The sequence below is a fragment of the Streptopelia decaocto genome (genome assembly GCF_964273445.1).
Source record: "Streptopelia decaocto genome assembly, chromosome: 20".
In the NCBI taxonomy this organism is placed as follows: Eukaryota; Metazoa; Chordata; class Aves; order Columbiformes; family Columbidae; genus Streptopelia; species Streptopelia decaocto.
The window spans coordinates 7,499,889-7,520,435 of NC_138675.1; the positions used below are offsets into that span (position 1 = coordinate 7,499,889).

Below are 20,547 nucleotides of genomic sequence, written 5' to 3' on the forward strand. Positions count from 1 at the left end.
TTTAGGGAGAGGAGCAATCCCCACCAGGAAACCATCGGGGAGGGTGGATTTTATTATATTTTGCCAGTAAACAACAATTGGTACATTTAATACTTGCCCAGGTCCTGTGGGATCTCTCTGACTAACGCGAAGTGACAGTTGTCACAGTATTCCGTATAAATACCCATCTCTTTGCAGGTGTCTGTTCTGTTTTCAGTGTGATCCCACCGTTCCTGCGGGGCGGGAGGGGGTGGTGACGGATGGCCCCGCACCCGTGTCTGTACCGGTACCGTTCTGTTGTCCGTGGAGTGCGGGGGCTCGGTGCTGTCGCTGCCGTGGCGCCGTGCCGTTTGGTGCCGTGCCGTTCGGTGCTGTCGCTGCCGTGGCGCCGTGCCGTTTGGTGCCGTGCCGTTCGGTGCCGTGCCGTTTGGTGTCGTGCCGTTTGGTGCCGTGCCGTTCGGTGCCGTGCCGTTCGGTGCCGTGCCGTTTGGTGCCGTGCCGTTCGGCGCCGTGCCGTTCGGCGCCGTGCCGTTCGGTGCCGTGCCGTTTGGTGCCGTGCCGTTCGGCGCCGTGCCGTTCGGCGCCGTGCCGTTCGGTGCCGTGCCGTTTGGTGTCATGCCGTTTGGTGCCGTGCCGTTCGGTGCCGTGCCGTTCGGCGCCGTGCCGTTCGGCGCCGTGCCGTTCGGCGCCGCGCCATGCGCTGGCAGGGCCCGCGGGCCGGCCCGGGGCCGCACGGGCGGGAACAGGAGCGGAGGAACAAGATCAGGCGTCAGGAGGGTGTGTAATGTCACGGGTGCGTGTGGTACCAGGACCGCTTGATGCCGTGTTGTGGAAAATTTAGAGGCTGCTTCTTTAGTTCCAGTTTTACACGTTTGATTCAGAATTAAGCAAACATTCTTATGTGGCTGGTGTTTTTCCTTGTGGATAACTTGAGCCCTTAATGTATTAATTTGCATATATATGTATCTATTTATATACATATATATATTTACTTTGCTGTAATTTACTCTCATGCATCCTGTGAATTATTCATGAGGGACGTTTTGAATTTTCATTCCCCTGCTGGGCACAGACCGATGTTTCTGGCCGGGCCTGGCCGCGCGGTGCCACACGCGGCGCCACAGGGCTCGATGCGCGGGACGCCGGGAGCCGGTCTGGCTGTGGGCTGGTCCCGGGAACCCGGTGAGCGGCCCCAGCGCCCGCGGCTCCGGCGCCCGTGCCCGGGGTGTGGGCTCCGGTGCAAGGCGCTGTGGTACCGCCGGACCGCGCCGGGCCAGGCAACCGCAGGCAGCGTCCGCTCTGACTATCGAACAAAGCACTTCTGTAGCCCGCTCGAGATCTTCTGGCCGTGTTTACATTTTAATAGCACTGCTGCAGAGGAGAACGTATTTTTATTGCTTACATTTATCAGTGAGAGCAAAGAACGAGCGCCTGGCGGCAGCTCCGCAGAGAACGTGCGCTAAGGAAGCAGTACATGAAGCTGTTTGGGGGAGAATACCATGGAATTTTAGACTTAGATAACCATACTGAGCCTGCATCTGATTGCTGATACAAATTATCAGAAAGAAATTCTACTTTAAAACAGAATTTTGAGCAATATCCCTGTGTAATAAAATGAGCAGGAAGTGGAAAGTCACGTCTCTGTTTCATGCTGAACGGGAGACCCCTATTACCTTCATTTAAAGGAAAAAAAATTAAGCAAATGATGTAAGCTCTTGATATTGCTTGTTGAGAGCGCGTTGCAGTTGCAGGATTGCCTTCCTGGGAGCTGGAGGCGCTTTGTGTGCTGCCAAGGGCGCCTGGAAGGGGCGGCAGAGGCGCCTGGAGCCGGGGGGCGCGGGCAGGATGCACCTCGTGGCCAGAGCCGCGCGCCCTCCCGGCCCCTCACCCCAGACATCGTCCTGCGGACACCAGAGGAAAACGGCACAACCTCATTTCTTCAAAGATCAGCCGATCTAGCCCAGAGCTGTAATAAAATTCCAAACTTTACTTTTAGGAATCATCTTTTGTGAGTAATATTTTTTGGAGTTAAGTGGTAGGTACACAGCTGAGAAATAAAATGCCAAGGCTCGGTGCCTGGGAGCTGTGTAGGATGTCGTGTTGTGGCGACGGCTCGGCTCTGTTGGAGAGTTACACGGTGTAGATGGTCCTCAGCTCGGTCTGCGCTCCGGCCCTCCTGGGCACACGCAGAAAGCCGTATCTCAGCCTGCGGCAGCGCTGCCGTTCTTCACGCACAGAATGGGTTGTGTTGCCAGAACAGACTCTTGCCGTCTGCCCGTGGGTCTTGTGCCATCAGCAGCTGCGTTCCTGGGGAGGTTTTACAGCCACGTGGTGTCAGACAGCAAATCCAGGCTGCATTAGGATTCTGTGCTTTTGCCTGTTAATGGTACCGCAGAATAGTGATAATTATAGGAGGCATCGTTTAACATCGTTGCCAGCGTGCTCTGTGTTTGTTTCCACACGTTCTCATTGGCGGTCGACAGACCCGGACTCTAAGTGGAGTGTCCCTGGCCGCTGCGTGTGCCCGGCTGCGGGTGGCGGAGCTCGGTTCGCTGCGCCGCGGGCCGGCGCCTGAGCTGCCCGCACCCGCCACTGCTTTTGATTGCTTGCTTCACCCTGTGCTGTCGGAGGAGCGGTTCCTGCAGGTGACACCTGCTGCTGCTGCTTCCTTCTCAGGAACCCATTAGACGTTCATTAAACTTTTTACAGATATTAGTTCAAAGTGCTGAAAATTACTGGAATTTAGAAAATGTGGAGAATGTAAAAGGCTTTTCCATTTCTTGTCGAGCAATCTGACTTTGCTGGTGTAAAAGTCGTGGTTGTACAGGTGGGTGTATCGCATCGTGGTTGTACAGGTGGGTGTATTGTATTGTGGTTGTACAGGTGGGCGCATCACATCATGGTTGTACATGTGGGCGCATCACATCGTGGTTGTACAGGTGGGTGTATCACGTCGTGGTTGTACAGGTGGGTGTATCACATCATGGTTGTACAGGTGGGTGTATCACATCATGGTTGTACAGGTGGGTGCATCACATCGTGGTTGTACATGTGGGCGCATCACATCATGGTTGTACAGGTGGGTGTATCATATCGTGGTTGTACAGGTGGGTGTATCATATCGTGGTTGTACAGGTGGGTGTATTGTATTGTGGTTGTACAGGTGGGTGCATCGCGTCGTGCAGGCAGATAACGGTGTGTTTCAGTGGAAGCCTGTCCCGGCAGCGGGCCCGCTGCAGGCAGGAGGCCGGGCGGGCGAGCGCCAGCTCCGCGTTCCTCCTTCGTTCCGGCGCGTGCCCTCGGGAGCGCTGTGCAGCGCGGCCGAGTCACTTTGCGAACTGCTGTACCTGCAGGGGACCTTGAACTATAAAATAACATTTTATTATCTGCATAATGCTGGACTCTTGCAGTAACGCCAATGTCAGAAAGATTGTTAATAAATAATGAACAGCAGAATGAGCCAAGGGTTGACCTTTTGTAGAGCACCATCTGTCACCAGAGCTTCACTTGATCTTTACTTCCCGTGCTGATTTCTTTTCCCATCCCCTCTGGGGATGTTGTAGGCTTCACTCCTATTAATAGCTTTTGTCTGACTTGTAAAAACTCTTGTAAAACTGAGAGGTTTCCCGCTTTCACGGGCGACGAATACTCGGGGAAGAGGGTCAGGGATGTTTGTGAGCGGGCAGTGACTGTGCGGGACGCTCCTCGTAGCCCGCGGTGCGGCAGAGCGACGCTGCTTGGGAACGGGAGAGCGTGCGAGAGCGTCCCTGGCGCCTCGGCTGCTCTGTCTCCGCGCTCCGTGTTGTCTGGCAATGGGAAGGTAAGGAGAGCAAAATGCAGGGGAGAGTTTGCCAGGGTTTCAAGGCAGGGCTTTCTGGCGTTGTGAAGAGCGGATCAGGCGGCACGGGGAGGTGCGCTGGGCGAGCGAAGGAGCCGCGGCCGGGGCCTGCTCCCGCTCCTCCGCAGGCCGAGCGCCGCGTGCGCCTGGTCACGCCATTTAGGAGGAAATTACAGAAGATAAATGCCCCAGTTTTTCAGATTGATCATAAATAAGTGCTTGTTAAAAGCACTCAAGTTCATCCCTCTGGGTTGGGGCATAAGTGGCTAATTTAACAATACAGTTCAGGTTCAGTTCCCCCATCTTTAGCAATAGTGCCATCAGCTGAAGGAAATCATAACCAGATATGACTTGTACAAAACTTCCTTCTTTTAAGCCAACTGTAGATGGAAAGGAGAGAAGATTGTGGAACTTTCCTACTCCGATGGCCACTGGCACTTCCGGTTGAGAATCTGACTTTGCCGGCAGCGCCGCTGCTCGTCAGGACGGGACGGATGCTCCGCGGCATCCTCCTCCTGCACCGCGGAGGCGACTTCATTGGGTTCAACGTGCATGAGAAGATAAAACTTTAAAGTCAAGTGACTTAAACATGGAAAAAAAATGCAGCTTGGTTATTATGGTGTATGCTAAATTTTAGTAGCATTTAGAAAGTGGTTTGTGGGGTAGAAAGGAGAAGCAAACCCATCAAACCTCAGCTGTGTTCTGGTTTATAGTGCAGAACACTTTTCGCTGCCATCCAAAGGCTTTAAAACGTAATAAGGCACGGTCGAACCCAAGGGTGTCAGGATATAGGTAAGAAGTGTGCATTAAAGGAGTGGCAAATGTGACCCCCTGTTTACTTCATGCCGTTACATGCTGCTATATATAGCAAACAGGTATTCAGTGTAGTTGTTAATTGACGCCAGTCAAAAATAGTGCTTCTGGTTAGCGTACAAAAAGCAGAGTGCCGCAACGCTGAGAACGGCAAAACCCCAGAGCGTCGCTGCAGCCGCTCACGGGACGTTGTTACCCCGTGAGATCTGCTCTGCGGCGGGGACACGGGCTGGGGCCCGGCTGGGCCGGGCAGCACGAGCGCCGGGCTGTGCCGGCTGTGCCGGCTGTGCCGCGTGGAGCGGGGGCGCCGGGTGAACGCGGAGAGCGCTGCGCCGAGAGCACCGGGGCTGGATCACGCTCTCGGCGCCAGCCGGCAGCGCGGCAGAGCCGCCAGCAGAGCAGCCTGCACGTTTGCTTAATCCTGGGAAAAAATGTGGCGCTTGTTTTTTTTTTGTTCAAACATTCTCGCTTCAGGCTTAAGAGTGTTCTTATTTGGGAGTGTTTCCAGTTATTTGCAATGTGCTAATTACCCAGTGGCAGAACCTAAGTGGGTGTAAATTGTCATATCTCTGCTGACTTCTGTGGAACTGTGGCAATTTGCACTTGAGGAGGATCTGTCACCAGATTGCTGCCAAGTCTGAAATCCCTTGGCTCTTGGCTGGGGAGCCCCGGGCTCCTGGGAATACGGAGGGAAGCGAGCGGTTGGCAGGGCTCAGGGTCCCGGGCTGATGTGTCATGGCTCGTGTTCGCTGCTCGGCCGCGGTGGGCGCGGGAGCCATGGCGGCCGTTGCCATGGCAGCGGCAGGCCCGGAGCAGCAGGGAGGCCGCGGCCTCCAGAGCCACCGCGACGCCAGGAGCGCAGTCGAGGCTTCTGCCTCTTGGCGTGTCTCGTGGTGTGTGTCATGGTGTGACTGCGTGTCTGGCCATGTGTCTGACCGTGTGTCTGACCGTGTGTCTGACCGTGTCTGGCCGTGTGTCTGACCGTGTGTCTGACCGTGTGTCTGACCGGGGATGCTCGTCGTGCCGGGGACGCTCCCGGTGCCGGGGATGCACGTGCTGCTCGCCTCGCGCAGCCGGGTGGAAGAGGGAACCACAATACCATGTTACTGAGCAGCATCTGGAAAATTGCCCTCAGGTCTTACATTCATGTTTGTAACCTTTATAAAAATATTCTTTCCCATTGCTACCGGTTTTTATAATGTCAGGGTACTAAGCTCTGCCTCCCAGTGTTACATCTGGCACACAGTGCTACCTTCTTTATACCCTAGAGCACATGTATTTTCTAAGCCGGCTTTCAAAAATAGCCGGTTTCCAAAAAAAAGAATTCAGGGGAGACTGCTGTTGGCAGGGAAAGAAGATTTTATCAGGCCTGAAGCGAAATGCGCAGCGGATCTGAAACTGAAGTTCACCTTTAGCGATCAGGGTTCTTCTGGCTCCCTCTGGAAAGCTGCTCCGCTGGATCCTCATCCGCAGAGATTCCCTCTCCTGTGGAGGATCCTGTGCCACAGCCAGGATCGCCCCGGGCGCGTGTCCGGCGCGTCCGGCGTGTCCGCGTGTCCGGCGTGTCCGCCATGTCAGGCGTGTCCGGCGTGTCCGGCGTGTCCGGCGTGTCCGCGTGTCCGGCGTGTCCGCGTGTCCGGCGTGTCCGCCATGTCAGGCGTGTCCGGCGTGTCCGGCCTGTCCGCGTGTCCGCGTGTCCGGCGTGTCCGCGTGTCCGCGTGTCCGCGTGTCCGGCGTGTCCGGCCGCTGGCGAGCGCCCAGCCTGGGACAGCCCGGTGGGCTGGGGGAGATGCTGCCACGGGTCCCTGCTCCCGTGCTCCTGCCTCCACCTGCCCTGCTCCTCCTCCTCCTGCTCCTCCTCCTGCTCCTCTTCCTCCTCTGCAAGAGCTGGGTTCCCTCCTGTTAGGTTTACAAACCTCATCCCATCTGGAAACCTTCTCATCATCCCGTTTTCCCTCTGCGAAGTGCAGAATTAAGAAGCTGCAGTTAGATTATGGAAGGAATTGCCCAAAAATACGCACAGCCGAAAGGGGCGGCTGGGGAAATGTAACGGGAATGCAATAGCTGTACAAGGTCACTGGTAGGGAGTGAGTTCCAGCTGCACTGGAATTTAAGGAAATTAATACAAATTGTGTATAACACTCCTACTCAGAATACCAAATCGTAGCATCTTATGTTTTGACATGTCTATTATTTATATGCAAATTCAGCTTTTTCTGCAGAATTTCCTTGGAGATAAACATTTTATTAGGGAGTTAAGGAAAAGGACACAATACGTTAATGGAAGATAATCAACACGGAGCTTGTGACGGGGAATGTCACAAGGGGGACGGGAGCGTCCGCTCCCTCGGCGGAACTCGCATCTCCATGGACACCGGCTCAACCATCCTTTTTTGTGCAGGGTTTCCTCAGGTGCCAGCGTATCTGGAGCTCTCCCCCTCCTCATTGACCTCTGTAGAATCGGTTTGGTCTTGTCCCCCAATGGCTGACACAACCAACACAGACGTGAATGGTTCATCCACGTTTGTATCGGATTTTCCATTTATGTTGTAGTAGACATGATTAAAGCCTTCAAGTAAAATTGCAGCTAAATCCTGTCATAGCCTAACCCATTATTTTTTTGTGCTCCTATTAGGATTTTAGGCATTTCTTTGACACATTTTTATTGCCAGATTAGGAGGAAAACACTTGACTTGTTTGCAGTGTTCTCATTATATTGTCTTTATAACATTTCTAAAAGAGAATAAATATAAAATACTTCAGTGTAGTGTGGCTGTATTTCAGCCTGACGTTAATATGCCCCGTGGTTCCCCGGCTCACAGTTCTTCTCACCTCGTGGTGACGGTGCAGAAACCCTGGAGCCGCCTGGTCCCCGCGGGCCGGGCCGGGCCGGACCCCACCAGCCCCTGGCACGGGGACCCGCGTTTGCAGCCCCCGCTGGGGCCGGGCCTCCGGTGGAAAGGTTGAGTAGTGCCAGCGGGGCAGCCCGGTCCCGGCTCCAGCGGCGGCCGCGGGGCTGGGCCTGGCAGCAGCACCAGCACCCACTGGTGGTTCGCACGGCGCCGGTGACCGTCACGTCCGGGCCGGCCCCGGCCAGCGCCTGCTCCTTCGTGGTGGAGCTCAGGCGGTCTGCCAGCCCAGAGTGGCGCTTCCTGTGCGCTTCTCGTTCATGGAAGAGATGACGTTATTCCCGAGATGTGGACGTTTACAAATCGGTTTGGTTTCGTCGCGTGGTGCAGGGCAGGGCCCTCCCCGATAGTCCTGGAGGCCCGTGCCGTGTCCCAGCCGTGCTCACACCCGCATCTCAGCAGCTCCCCGGTCTCCGGAAAACCCTGGGCGTTACTCCAGAGTATTCGAGCTGGCGGTTGCCAAGCTGCGTGGGGCTGTTTGCGGCACCGGCGTGAATTTGGGGCTGGGTTATCGTGGTCATCACGGTCACCCCCGGGGGTTTTCTGGTGATTCCTGGGTTTGGGGTGGGTGTTGAGCGTGCGGTGGCAGGGAGCGGGGCAGGTGGTGTGAGGCCTTTTGTGCCAGCTGGGGAGGTGGTTTGACGAGGATGTTCTGTAACGAGCTGGCTGTGATCCTGGCCCTAAGGAAGCTTTAAGCTCCGGGAAAGCCGCTGATCCCGTCCAGGGTCCCGCGCACGCCCGAGCTGTTCCCAAGGGAAGCGAGACGTGTCCCGTGTCCCGCGCCCCGCGCCCGTCCCTGCCCGCAGCGTCCCGCGGGCGCCTGCTCACCGCGGCCACGGTGATTAAGCACTTAAACTGATTAATCAAATTTCTTGTGATGAGAACTACTGTCGTTCATTAATCTGAATGGGATTATAAATAAGGGTTGGCAGATAGGGAAGACAAACATGTTGACAGATAGACCTGCTGCTTTGAATACAAATGACGCTGCTGCATCTGGAGGGTTTTAGCTCCTGGCAGCCTCGGGATGTGGCTTCCCTAAAGGTAAAATTAGACTGAGATTAAAGTATCCCCATATTAATAAAGAAATACGTATTTATGAACAGGCATCTACTGCAGGCGGGAGTGTGGGTCTGCATACCAATGATACCACAGCAGGACTGGCTGTGGATTTTGCTTCCTGTGGAATTCATGAAAGATTTTATGAGGTTAGTTGTAGTCAAAACTCAAGGATAACCCAATTGCAAGTGTGTGGCTAATACCAATTTGAGCAATAAAGTGGCAGGCTAGTGCGAGCAGTTCCTGTTGAGTCGTCTTGCAGTTGGCAGCATGGCAAATAACAGAAAATTCATGTCAAATTTTGCCCTTGTGGAGATGCTGCCTCGTGTTGGCTTTCTGGGGAGACAGCGCCGCGCGGTTTCCGTGGCACGGCCGGTGCGGGACGTGGTCCCGGCGTCTCGCCGCGGCGCGCGGGCAGGGCGGTGGAGCGCGCGGAGATTAAAGCTGCTGCTCCTCCCTGGACTGGCCGCCTGCGCTTCTCTTCATGAATATTTGAAGAATTCTTATTAAAAGAATTACCAGTATAAAAATGGAGAGTTTGATAGCCGGCACGTAGCGCTGCAGCGTCGTCGTGTGCGGGGAAGTCGGGGGCCGCGGCGCCTCTCGCCCCACGGAACAGCACGTTTCCCGGGACCAGGAATAGAAAAGAGAGGTTTGGGCAGGCTGCAAAATGCCGTTATAGGCTTCAGACTGGGGAACAAAAACACGTTAAAGCGGGAAATGCGGCCGTCCTGCAGTATCAAACAGGGAGCAGGTTCAGCGTCTCTTTCTCATGCATCCGTGACACAGAGGCTGCAGACGCGGAGCACGGTGCTCGGTGGCAGCAGGCGGGGAAGGTGCTGGAGCGCGCCCTGGGGCCGCTGTGGCGCCCGGGCTGGGCGGCCGGGGCGGGCGCTCGGCGTGTGAATCGAGGCTGCGGGCACGGCGCGTGCGCGTGCATGTGCGTGCGTGTGCCGCACCAGAGATCGCTGCCCTCATCTGCGGGTTTCTGTCAATTAGCCAGTGTCGCTTGAAGAATCCTTTCCAACAGTAAGAAAGCTAAAACCTGCTGTCCTTGCAGTGACTTCAGAACTCCACGGAGGGGAAACCGTTTGACAAAGATCCCATTAAACATTTAAATATTTCATTAAATATTGAACATTTCCAAAATTGCCTTCTAACAAGTCCCGAGGTAAACAGGGCAATATTTGGTAGCAAAAGCTACCAGAAGTGACAAGGCCTGCAGTGGCTGGAGCTTGGCTCTGGGTTTGGAGGCTGCGGTGACCCCTCCTGGGTTGATGAGCCGCCAGACGAGATCCCCGGGCTTGCTCCAGAAACCCTTATCTGAGCGTCGCTGCTGCTGACATGGGGGCACCGGGCGGGTTTGAAACGCGGCGGAGAAGAGCCAGCAGGATTAAACCAGAACCGCGCTGCGCAGAAACGAAGGGTCAGGTTCTCCGGGCCCTGCAGCCACCTCAGCGTTCAGCTGGTTTTTGAGGTCTGCCGTCAGAACACAGGGACTCTTTGCCCAAACTGGCGAACCAAAGGCCATTGCTCAAGTTCGGCTGACGTTGATGGAAGGTGAACCTTGCCAGCAGTGCGGATCAGTCCAGCGCTGAGATCTCAGCACGCGTTTTGCGCTTTGCTGAATCAAAGGTGGTGTCTACAGACGCTGGATGAAAGGCCAGACCTGTCTGGTGTCTGGCTCACGGAGATGAGCAGTGAGAAAGCACGTTCAGCAGTGTTTCGGCTGAGGATTTGCTGTCACAGCGGGAAGTCTGCGATGCCTCCCCGTGTTGTGACACCTTTTCCCTTCTTAGGTGGAACCCAGACCCCGGGGGCAGCCCCTGCCCCAGGGACCCCCAGCACTGCAGCGTCAGCCGCGTGTGCACCTCCCTGCGTCTGTACGGACAAACGCTGCGCTCGGGTTCCTGTTGTGTCCCCGTCAGCCTGGTGTAACTGCATCACTTCCTTGTCGAAAACCTGCTCCTCCGCCCCCGAGCCCCCTCGTTGCCCGCCCTCCCCAGCGCATCTCGCTGCCAGGGAGGAGGAGGAAGATTGATGGCGCTGGGTTCCCCGTGCGTGGTGCTGGCATCGAGTCAGGGGGTTTTACAGCAGCACGCTGGCTTTTCTCACTGCATTTTGATTAATGGAGCAGGCGGAGCTGCTGCTGTCTCCCAGTCCTGCGGCTGACAGGGGTGAGCCTAATCTGATGTTCAAACGGATTTGGAACGTGCCTGTGGCTGTAGCATCCCTGTCCTGAAGGACGGGCCATCTGCAGCGAGATAACCCCATCTCGGAGGGTGCTCGCTTCAGGTCTGCGGGAAAGAGAGGTGACAGTGTGCGAGCTGAAGGTTTTCCCTGATGCTTGATAATCTGGTGGCCAAGAGGCAGCTCCCGTTGAAGAGTCCAGGTTTTGGTTGCCTTGCTTTTGCAACCGTGCTCCCCGGCAGGTCCGTGTCCCTGGCCAGTCCGTGTCCCTGCATCAGATCCGTGTCCCTGGCCGGTCCGTGTCCCTGGCAGGTCCGTGTCCCTGCATCAGATCCGTGTCCCCGGCAGGTCCGTGTCCCTGGCCGGTCCGTGTCCCTGCATCAGATCCGTGTCCCTGCATCAGATCCGTGTCCCTGGCCGGTCCGTGTCCCTGGCCGGTCCGTGTCCCTGCATCCGATCCGTGTCCCTGCATCAGATCCGTGTCCCTGGCCGGTCCGTGTCCCTGGCAGGTCCGTGTCCCTGCATCAGGTCCGTGTCCCCGGCAGGTCCGTGTCCCCGGCAGGTCCGTGTCCCTGGCCGGTCCGTGTCCCTGCATCAGATCCGTGTCCCTGGCCGCACCGGGAGCACGGTCGCCGCGCTGGAAGTTGAAGCCTTACACCACAAAATTACTCAAGTATATTTTAATAATTTAAAGCCACAGGTCTTACGTGATTTGTTCTCTAAAGATTGATTTAGCTTCTTATTAAGGGAATTGGGAATTCAGGGTGAAAATCTGAACAAAATCGAGGCGTTTTTTATTTTTTTTAAATATCCGCTGGTGTGACTCGCTGGGGAGAAGAATTTCAAAGCCTGTCCAGCGCTATCTTGAATTTTTTATTCTCCTGCTTTCCTGTTTCAATTCCCAGGGCGTTCTTGTTAAGGAAGAACACCTCAGCATTATTGTATTTTTTTAAATAAGCCACAATCACTGTAAGGAGCTCAGGATAGAAAAATCCACTAATACTTGGATTTTTTCCTCTGCCCTCTGGTGTCACAAGTTCGATAACACGAGGTGCCGGCCGCGTGTGAATGGGGGCGGGGGCTGTGACTGCACAGGCTCCCCTCTGTCCAGAGGGCCCTCTGCTCTGTAACTGCCATTGATCTGGGGGAGGAACAGCTGCGGCGGGGCCGGGGCAGGCGGGGCTTTGGCGTTCGGGAGCCGGCGGCTGCTCTCGGCCGCTCCGGCGGCGGCATCGCCGGCACCCGGGGCCAGAGCCGGGGCGGAGCGCCGTGTCCGGCTGAGGGCACGGCACGGGACGGGACGGAGCTGCTCTGGCGCCCCGCGGCGCGGGCGCTGCCGGTCGCCTCCCGTCCCCGGAGCTGGACGAGCTTCTGAAGCCGCGTTTCGTTTCCCCTCAGCTCAGAAATGCCGGTTCTGTCCTGGAGATTTCGTAAACTGGAGAGAGGATCATGAGAAACGCGCTCTCCCCTGTCCAGCCCATTAATTCAGCCTGCTCGGGACAGAATTAACCTTGGCAAGCCTTCCCGAGGAGAGAGTCATTCTAACCTTAAAAATCTGCTGATTAAAGCTGGTTTCAGGAATTCGATTTCACTTAATGCGTTGGCTGAGCGCCCAGCCCGGCATTAACGTAGCCACAGACACACAGGCCTGCGCAATTGCATCTCCTCGCCTGAAAACACCAAAAACCAGCTAATGAAAGCCCTTTTGCCTGTTTTGAGCAAGAATTCATTTTACAGACGCGTGTGGCTCCGGGCCTGCCGGTGCCCTGCTCACCCGCCCCCCGGCGCCGGGCGGGCAACTCCCGGTGATTCCCTTCCCCGCGCTGGCAGTGGCAGCGCCGTGGTGCCCAGCACCGTGGTGCCCAGCGCCGTGGGGCCCAGCGCCGTGGTGCCCAGCGCCCGGCACGGGCCCAGCGCCGTGGTGCCCAGCACCGCGGGGCCTCCCCTGCGCTCCCCAGACCCCGCGGGCCCACGGGGATCGCGCACCACACTTCAGATTTTATGTCATCGAACAGCGCTTGACTCATTCACCTTTAAAATGCATTTTTATCCAAAAAGTGATGTAGTTTTCGCGCCGCTGTCGCCTGTTCTGTCTGTGCTCCACAAGCTGTTCTCCCGGTGCAGAAGCTCCCGCTGTCCTGCGTGTCCTTCCTGCCGGCTGCCCAGATCAGCACATCCAGCCCCAACCCGTCGGAGCAGATCCAGATTCCCACATCCAGCCCCAACCCGTCGGAGCAGATCCAGATTCCCACATCCAGCCCCAACCCCTCGGAGCAGATCCAGATTCCCACATCCAGCCCCAACCCGTCGGAGCAGATCCAGATTCCCACATCCAGCCCCAACCTGTCGGAGCAGATCCAGATTCCCACATCCAGCCCCAACCTGTCGGAGCAGATCCAGATTACCACATCCAGCCCCAACCCCTCGGAGCAGATCCAGATTCCCACATCCAGCCCCAACCCCTCGGAGCAGATCCAGATTCCCACATCCAGCCCCAACCCCTCGGAGCAGATCCAGATTCCCACATCCAGCCCCAACCCCTCGGAGCAGATCCAGATTCCCACATCCAGCCCCAACCCGTCGGAGCAGATCCAGATTCCCACATCCAGCCCCAACCCCTCGGAGCAGATCCAGATTCCCACATCCAGCCCCAACCCCTCGGAGCAGATCCAGATTCCCACATCCAGCCCCAACCCCTCGGTGCAGATCCAGATTCCCACATCCAGCCCCAACCCATCGGAGCAGATCCAGATTCCCACATCCAGCCCCAACCCCTCGGTGCAGATCCAGATTCCCACATTGTGCTGGGGGGTAAAAGAAAAGAAAAGAAATCTGCTCAGTATTCAGGACGCTGTGTAGATTGCGGGAACCGTTAGGGTTTCCTAATGGCTTGCTGAAGTGTTGAAGAGCAGTTTTGCAGAGGTGGGATGCTTTTATGTAAGTCGTTATCGACACCTCTAGAATTACATGCGAGACAGACCTGGAGATGGAGCGCAGCTTCCCGCCGCGCAGCGCAGCTCAGCGTTAGTGCTTGTCGTGCGTTTTTGTTTTAATCACGGTGAAGTTTCGATCGCCTTCGCAGCAAATCGGGGCCGCGAAGCAGGCGGGGGCGTGCTGCTATGGATTGGTACAGATTGATATGTATTGCATGAGGCGCTGGGGGTGTTCCCGGCGGCGGGGGCTGCTCCGGAGCAGCTGGCTGGCGCTGGAGCTGCTGCCCTGCCGAGGCGCTTCCCGGGGCACGGGGAGCAGCTCTGGGGCGGCGGAGCCGAGCGGTGCCGCGCAGCCGGAGCGCGCTCAGGGATTATCCGAGACAAACGGCGGCTGCTTTCCCTCGGCTGAGCGCTGGGATTTAAATGTCAAACTTTTCTTTGGATTATTTTCTGCAGGTTTTTTTCCCCTCTGTTTTTCCTCCCTGCTTTTTTTTGTGTGTGGAAGGTACCATTGGCACATTTTAAAACATTATTAATCTTTGTCATTTGTATTTTAAAAATAACTTGGAGATAGCAGCCAGCAGTCCCTAAAAATCCTCTTCAGGCCGACTTTGCGAGCACGGACCTCGCGGCCCGCGTGTTCTCCGACACGTGTGCTCGGGCGGGCTCGGGAGCCGCCGCAGCGCGTGCCCGCGGTTCCGGCGGCCCCAGCCGGGCTGCCCGCGGCGCGCTCGTGCCCGGGATGGCGGCGGCACCACCGGCTCCCGCGGTTCCGGCGGCCCCAGCCGGGCTGCCCGCGGCGCGCTCGTGCCCGGGATGGCGGCGGCACCGCGCGCGTCCCCGCGCTGCTCTGTCCCGGTGCCGCGTGCCCGCCTGTGCATTGCTGCTGGTGCAGCGGCATCTGAACCCACCAAAGGTGTTCACAACCACCGGGATGGTGGTTCAGCGACAGGCTCTTCTGGGACCCGTCTGCTTGGGTCCCGTTCAGTGCGGTTCCCAGTGGGGCCGGGGACGTCCCGTCCTGCGGCCGCTGCTGCCGGGTCCTTCGGTGCCGGCTCCAGAATCCCGGAGCCGCGGGCCCGGCGGTGGAGAACGCGGTGTCGTGAGCATCCTCAGAGCTGCTGAGCGAAACAAGAAGGAAATTCCTGCAGTGGGATCTATTCACTTGTTCTGGAGCGGCGGAACACTGGTGTGCCTGGAATGCACGTGGCCCGCGGTGTCCTTGGGAAAACACCAGGAGAAAGCTGTGAGCAGATTGCTGGGCTGTTGCAATCTCGCATTTAAGAAAAACTAATCACCTTACGTATGGGAGAATATATCATTACACACACCCCGTGCCCCATGTGTGCTGTATTAAAAGCCAGCACAGGCAGAAAATAATATTGCTTTCTTAATAATAAACAAATCTTGTGGACAGGAATTGTATCGGGATCTTTCAAATGAAAACAGTTCTGTGTTTGGCTTGCGCTGGGCTCAGCTCCCGACCAACGGTGGTGCCGGAAAGTTTTAACAGACGGGAAATTTAATTTTTTCCTGCAGAAAGAGTTCCTTCGGCTTACTCGTTTCAGTTAATCAGGGAATAAGCGTTTGTTTAAAAAAAGAAGAAAAATATAGTAACTGTGTTTTGGCACTTTGCTGTATAAAATACCTGACAGCCGCCTTTTCAGTTCACAACCCCTGCCTGCTCAGCTGCACAGGAGGCGTCTGTGTTTCTGAAGGGCTGTGCTGGAGCGAAGCCGGCGGGGTGGCCGCGGCGCTGTGACCTGTGGTGACGCTCCAGACCTGCGCTGGGAGCTGGGACCCAGGGCCGCGTGTCCCGACGTGTCCCCAGCGCCGCTGCCTCGGTGACCGTTTCCTCCGCTAACCCCCTCTGCTTTCTCTCTTTTTGTGTCCCCAGTGCTTGTACGGCTGCTACGTCCATTCCTCCATCATCCCCACGTTTCACAGAAGGTGCTACTGGCTGCTGCAGGTAGGATGGCGACCGGTTCCTCTCCCGGCTCTGGCTCGCTCACGTTCGGAGGGCGCGTGTCGATGTTCAGGCATCCTCTTTGCTCTGATAATTGCTTTGGATCAAGATGGGTGCATGGGAAGCGTGTTCTCGTGAGCCTATTTATAAAAGGTGGCGCGGGACACCTCGCTGTGCGCGTAGCGTACTCGTTTCGGAACCCAGGACGCGCTGTGCCCTCGCGTGGGAGGACCGGGGGGTGATTCACGGCAGCGTCTCCCAGGCGCCCGGCATCCTTCAGTCGTGCGCTCAAGGTTACGCAGCTGGAGACAAAAGCGCCAGCCAGGAACCGGTGACGCTTTTCTAACGGCTGCGCGACGCGTCCGTTCAGCGCCGCGGTGAATTCGGGGTGAGCGAGACCGGGAGCAACAGGCAGCGTGAGGATTTAGGTCTTTTTCAACAGAAATTGGAAGCATTACAATCTCATAAAAATTCCTGAGACTTTTGCGTAGTAATGGGGTTTTATTTTTCATTTGGGTGAAATAGAAATGATGGGGCAATAAAGCTTTGAAGGTGGCGCGCTGCTTGAGGGCACTTTCATGGGCCCCGTGCTGTTGGGGAGCAGGGTGTGAGCTCGGCTCTCGGCCTTTGCTCTTTTCCTAAGGGTATATAAAGTGCTGCTGCGATGCCGGCCCGTTTTCCCATTGGTTTAGCCCATATAACGAAATCAAGTGCATCTTGAAGTGTAGCAGAGTACGGTGGTGAGATGGACCATGATACCCAACAGAAAGAGAAACTCCCGGTTCCTACAATGTGGCCACAAAGGAGGTGGAAAGGAGGGAAAAGTGCTGCCTTTCTCATGTTCAGAAAGCCGTGATTTCCAAGGCTTGGGTGCTGCCGGGACACCGTGAGCGGCTGCGCCTCCCTGGCTGCATGAGGAGCCCGTGTCCCCCCCGCAGACACGTCCCCGGCATGAGGAGCCCGTGTCGCTCCCGCAGACACGTCCCCGGCATGAGGAGCCCGTGTCCCTCCCGCAGACACGTCCCCGGCATGAGGAGCCCGTGTCCCCCCCGCAGACACGTCCCCGGCATGAGGAGCCCGTGTCCCTCCCGCAGACACGTCCCCGCCATGAGGAGCCCGTGTCCCCCCCACAGACACGTCCCCGGCATGAGGAGCCCGTGTCCCCCCCACAGACACGTACCTGGCATGAGGAGCCCGTGTCCCCCCCACAGACACGTCCCCGGCATGAGCAGCCCGTGTCCCCCCCACAGACACGTCCCCGGCATGAGCAGCCCGTGTCCCTCCCGCAGACACGTCCCCGGCATGAGGAGCCCGTGTCCCCCCCGCAGACACGTCCCCGGCATGAGGAGCCCGTGTCCCTCCCGCAGACACGTCCCCGGCATGAGGAGCCCGTGTCCCCCCTGCAGACACGTCCCCGCCATGAGGAGCCCGTGTCCCCCCCACAGACACGTCCCCGCCATGAGGAGCCCGTGTCGCTCCCGCAGACACGTCCCTGGCATGAGGAGCCCGTGTCCCCCCTGCAGACACGTCCCTGGCATGAGGAGCCCGTGTCCCCCCCGCAGACACGTCCCCGCCATGAGGAGCCCGTGTCCCTCCCACAGACACGTCCCCGGCATGAGGAGCCCGTGTCCCTCCCGCAGACACGTCCCCGGCATGAGGAGCCCGTGTCCCTCCCGCAGACACGTCCCCGGCCGTGGGCCGGGCTGGGTCCCTGCAGAACACCGGTGGGGTTTGGCGCGTGCGGGACGAGCGCGTCGGGCGCGGCAGCGAGGACCCTGTGCGGATGCGCCCGCGGCGGGAGGCGGGAGGGTTACAAATGAACTGGTGTCTCAGTGGCTGGAAACATTTCAGCAGGAGTGCTTTATCTTTTGTAATGTTTTTATAAATTATTTATTAACACACTTGCTGCATTTTCCTGAGAAATTGGATAGAAAAGCAAAATGTATAGCTGGCAGATTATATTCCAGAAGAAAGACGCCAGTGATTAAAAAACAATTTCCAACCCTTTCAAACACATAACTTTATTTTAGACGAGTAGTCTGCTATTTTTGTATCGCTCTCCACCATTTTAAAGAAAATCCCGGATTCGTTCCCTAGATATATGAGGAGACTGACGTTAATGCGAGAAAACTAAAAAGCAGTCAGAGTGCTTTAGTTGTTGCTTAAATAATCTGTTGTCATTTATAGAGGAGATGCGGTTCCCAAACTGCTGCGGGACGTGCCTGGGCTGCTAATCGAGAGCGGTTATTAAGGGCGACACAGCGAGTGCGAACATGGCGGGCCCCGCGGCGGGGAGCGGATGCGGCGCCGGCCGCGCTCACGCCTGGCTGGGGATGGAGCGCGGGGTCTCGGGGGCGGGGCCGCTGCGGCGTGTTGTGCACGGGGGCAGCAGCTCCGCACCGTCTGCCCGCAGCCCCGCGCTGCCCGCCCGCGGCCACAGCGCCTGCCCCGGCTGGTTCGGGAGCGGGCACCTGGTGCTGTGGCTGGGAGCAGCAGCTCCGGCGCTGGCGCGGCTGGAACCGGGCGGCTTGGCTGGGCACGCACCGGCCTGTCCCGGAGGGGCCCGGCGTGCCGAGCGCGCGTCTCCGGGTTCTGCTCCGCGCTGGGCCGGTGACGCCGTCACCGAGGTGTCCTGGCGGCAGGGACCCAGCTGGAGATGAAATCAAACCACAGGCTCCAAGGCACTTATTAATATGCTCTGTATACCAAGGATTAGGCTTTTGGTGACACTTAAATTGAATTCTAATGCTATTTTGAAATATATAATATGCTGAATTTACTTCACCTCAGGTTTGAGTTAATGGTTTATTAAATTATGCACCTTGCAGTAGCAAAACCGGTTCCTGGTGCAGGACAGCGGGCTTGCAGTAGCAATGCAGCAGTTTTGCTGATCTCACCCACACCTCCTGGTCAATTATTAGGTCTGCAGGTGTCTGTGAATGCATTACCGTGGCGGCTGAAGTTTCACCCTTGCCAAAGAAGCATAACTGGGGGTTGGGTTGGAAGCTTTGCAGTGAAGGAGCTGCAGCGTGAGCGGAGAGGCCTGGAGCGGGCAGGGGGCGCAGCAGGTGCTGCCGGGACTGTCTCCTCCGAGGCACTGGTGTTTCCTTTGAGATGCAGAGTTTTGGCCTGCAGTGCGTTGCCCCTTTTCGTGTTGCGCTTGTCCAGCCGCGCTTTTGTGGGTGTTCCAGACAAGCTCAGGTCGGCGCGGCCGGGGGCAGCGCGCAGGCTCCGCCGCCGGGCCCTGCTGGTCGGCAGCTGTAGTCCAGCGAGCTGTGCGGGCGCTTTCTGCTGGAAAAGGGGCAGAGGAGGCTGCCGGGACTTCCACCGCTCTCCGTTTGTGTTTATTCCTGGCGCTCTCTAAACGCCACCATCAACGGCTCCTCGGGGTTCTGCTGTTTCCTGGCGCGGCGCTGGTGTTGGCCGCTGGTGTCGGCCGTGCCGGCCGAGGGGAAGGACCTTCAGCCGGGCCCAACATGGAGACACAAATGAGTCTCTCTATAGTGTCCACATGGAGGTTTTTAATACTTGGGAGAGCCATTGCCTTTCCAAAACACATCAGTCACGTTTTGGTCATCTCACGCTTTTGCATTTCGTGCCTGTGTCTTGCTGGGAATTTGCCTGATGTGCATAGTGTAACACTTTGTAGGAAAAGGAATCCACGTAAAAAACAAATCCCCTTCTCAGCCCAGAGTGAAGAGAACGGAGCCGTGACATCAGCCGTGCTGTGAGCGGGGCGAGCGAGCTGTGGAAATCAGCCCTGACCTCCTCCTGCAGCCCTTGGCACTGGCACAAACAGCCTGAGCCTCGAATGCTGTGATTCTTTCGGTTTTATTGAACGTTAAATCCATCACAAAAACATGCAGAAAGAAAAATGAATGCAACATCCCTCAAGGTCACTCGTCTCGTGGAGGCGACGCAGCTGCACTGGGCTTTCTGTAACAAAGCAGCATCGCTGCAGGAGCCATCCATTTCATAGAAACAACCCGGGACCGCGTGGCGATGCTCTTTTCATGGAAAAATACAGCAGGTCTGTCCTGTAACCTGCTAGTGAGGCACTCTGATCAACAGTAATTATAACTGTTACGGGATGTCATCTCCCGTCTGCCGCTTATTGACCTTTCCTTCAGTATCATTTTCTTCTCAGGAGCCCAGGTAACTGAATATCCCAGGAAGGACAGTCGGTGTGGGTGTCGGGACAGCACAGCCGCGAGGCACTTGGCTTCTCACAGGTGCTCCATTTGGACACGTAATATTTGCGTTGTGCTCTGGAAGCTTTGAGCGCAGCCGTCGGGAGGACGGGGGTCGCGCTGCCGGTGCCGCGAGGCTGCGGGAGGGACTTGTCTGAAACAGCTTCTCTGTCTGCGAGATCAGTTTAGATCCCAGAGTCTTTCCAAGCTCAACGTGACCTGTCATCTTGTTTGTACAGTGAGAAATGTCGTCCTCCCAGGGAACTAAACCCTCATTTTCGGGTGCCGTGCGTCTGCACCCTCCTGGGGGACCGTGGCCGCGGCTTCCAGCCTGCCGCTCGTGTTGAGGGACAGGACGGAGGGGACGTGGGCTCGGCTTCATTAAGAAATGCTTTTGCTTCTTCTCTCGAAGGGTTTTTGCAGAGAAAACTGTACATGAAATTTATACTCCTCTCATATGATTTTGACTGGTTTTAGTGCACAAATTCTCAGTAGAAAATGTATTCAATAAAAATTTGATGTGGAACTATAGCTCAGCAGAATCTTTTTTAAGAAATCCAGCTCTGGAATATTTATTTTGCATCTAGTTTCAGTTTTAGTGCCTGTTCCTCTGCAGATGCCCTCGTTAGCCTGCTAACGGCTGTGAGGAGCTCAGCGCCCTCGCGCCTGG

General features: G+C 56.8%; 1 protein-coding gene across 6 annotated transcripts in view; it reads left to right on the forward strand.

The window, feature by feature from the left end:
- CAMTA1 (calmodulin binding transcription activator 1) overlaps positions 1 to 20,547 on the forward strand; it is a 152,722-nt gene that overhangs the window by 62,597 nt on the left and 69,578 nt on the right. For 5 of the 6 annotated variants that reach the window (XM_082070022.1, XM_082070017.1, XM_082070020.1 and 2 more), the window contains one exon: positions 15,619 to 15,690. The exons of the other annotated variant lie outside the window; for it this stretch is intronic. In XM_082070022.1, coding sequence (XP_081926148.1) covers positions 15,619 to 15,690 — 72 coding nt within the window. The remainder of the gene's footprint in view (positions 1 to 15,618; positions 15,691 to 20,547) is intronic. 6 annotated transcript variants of the gene reach the window in all.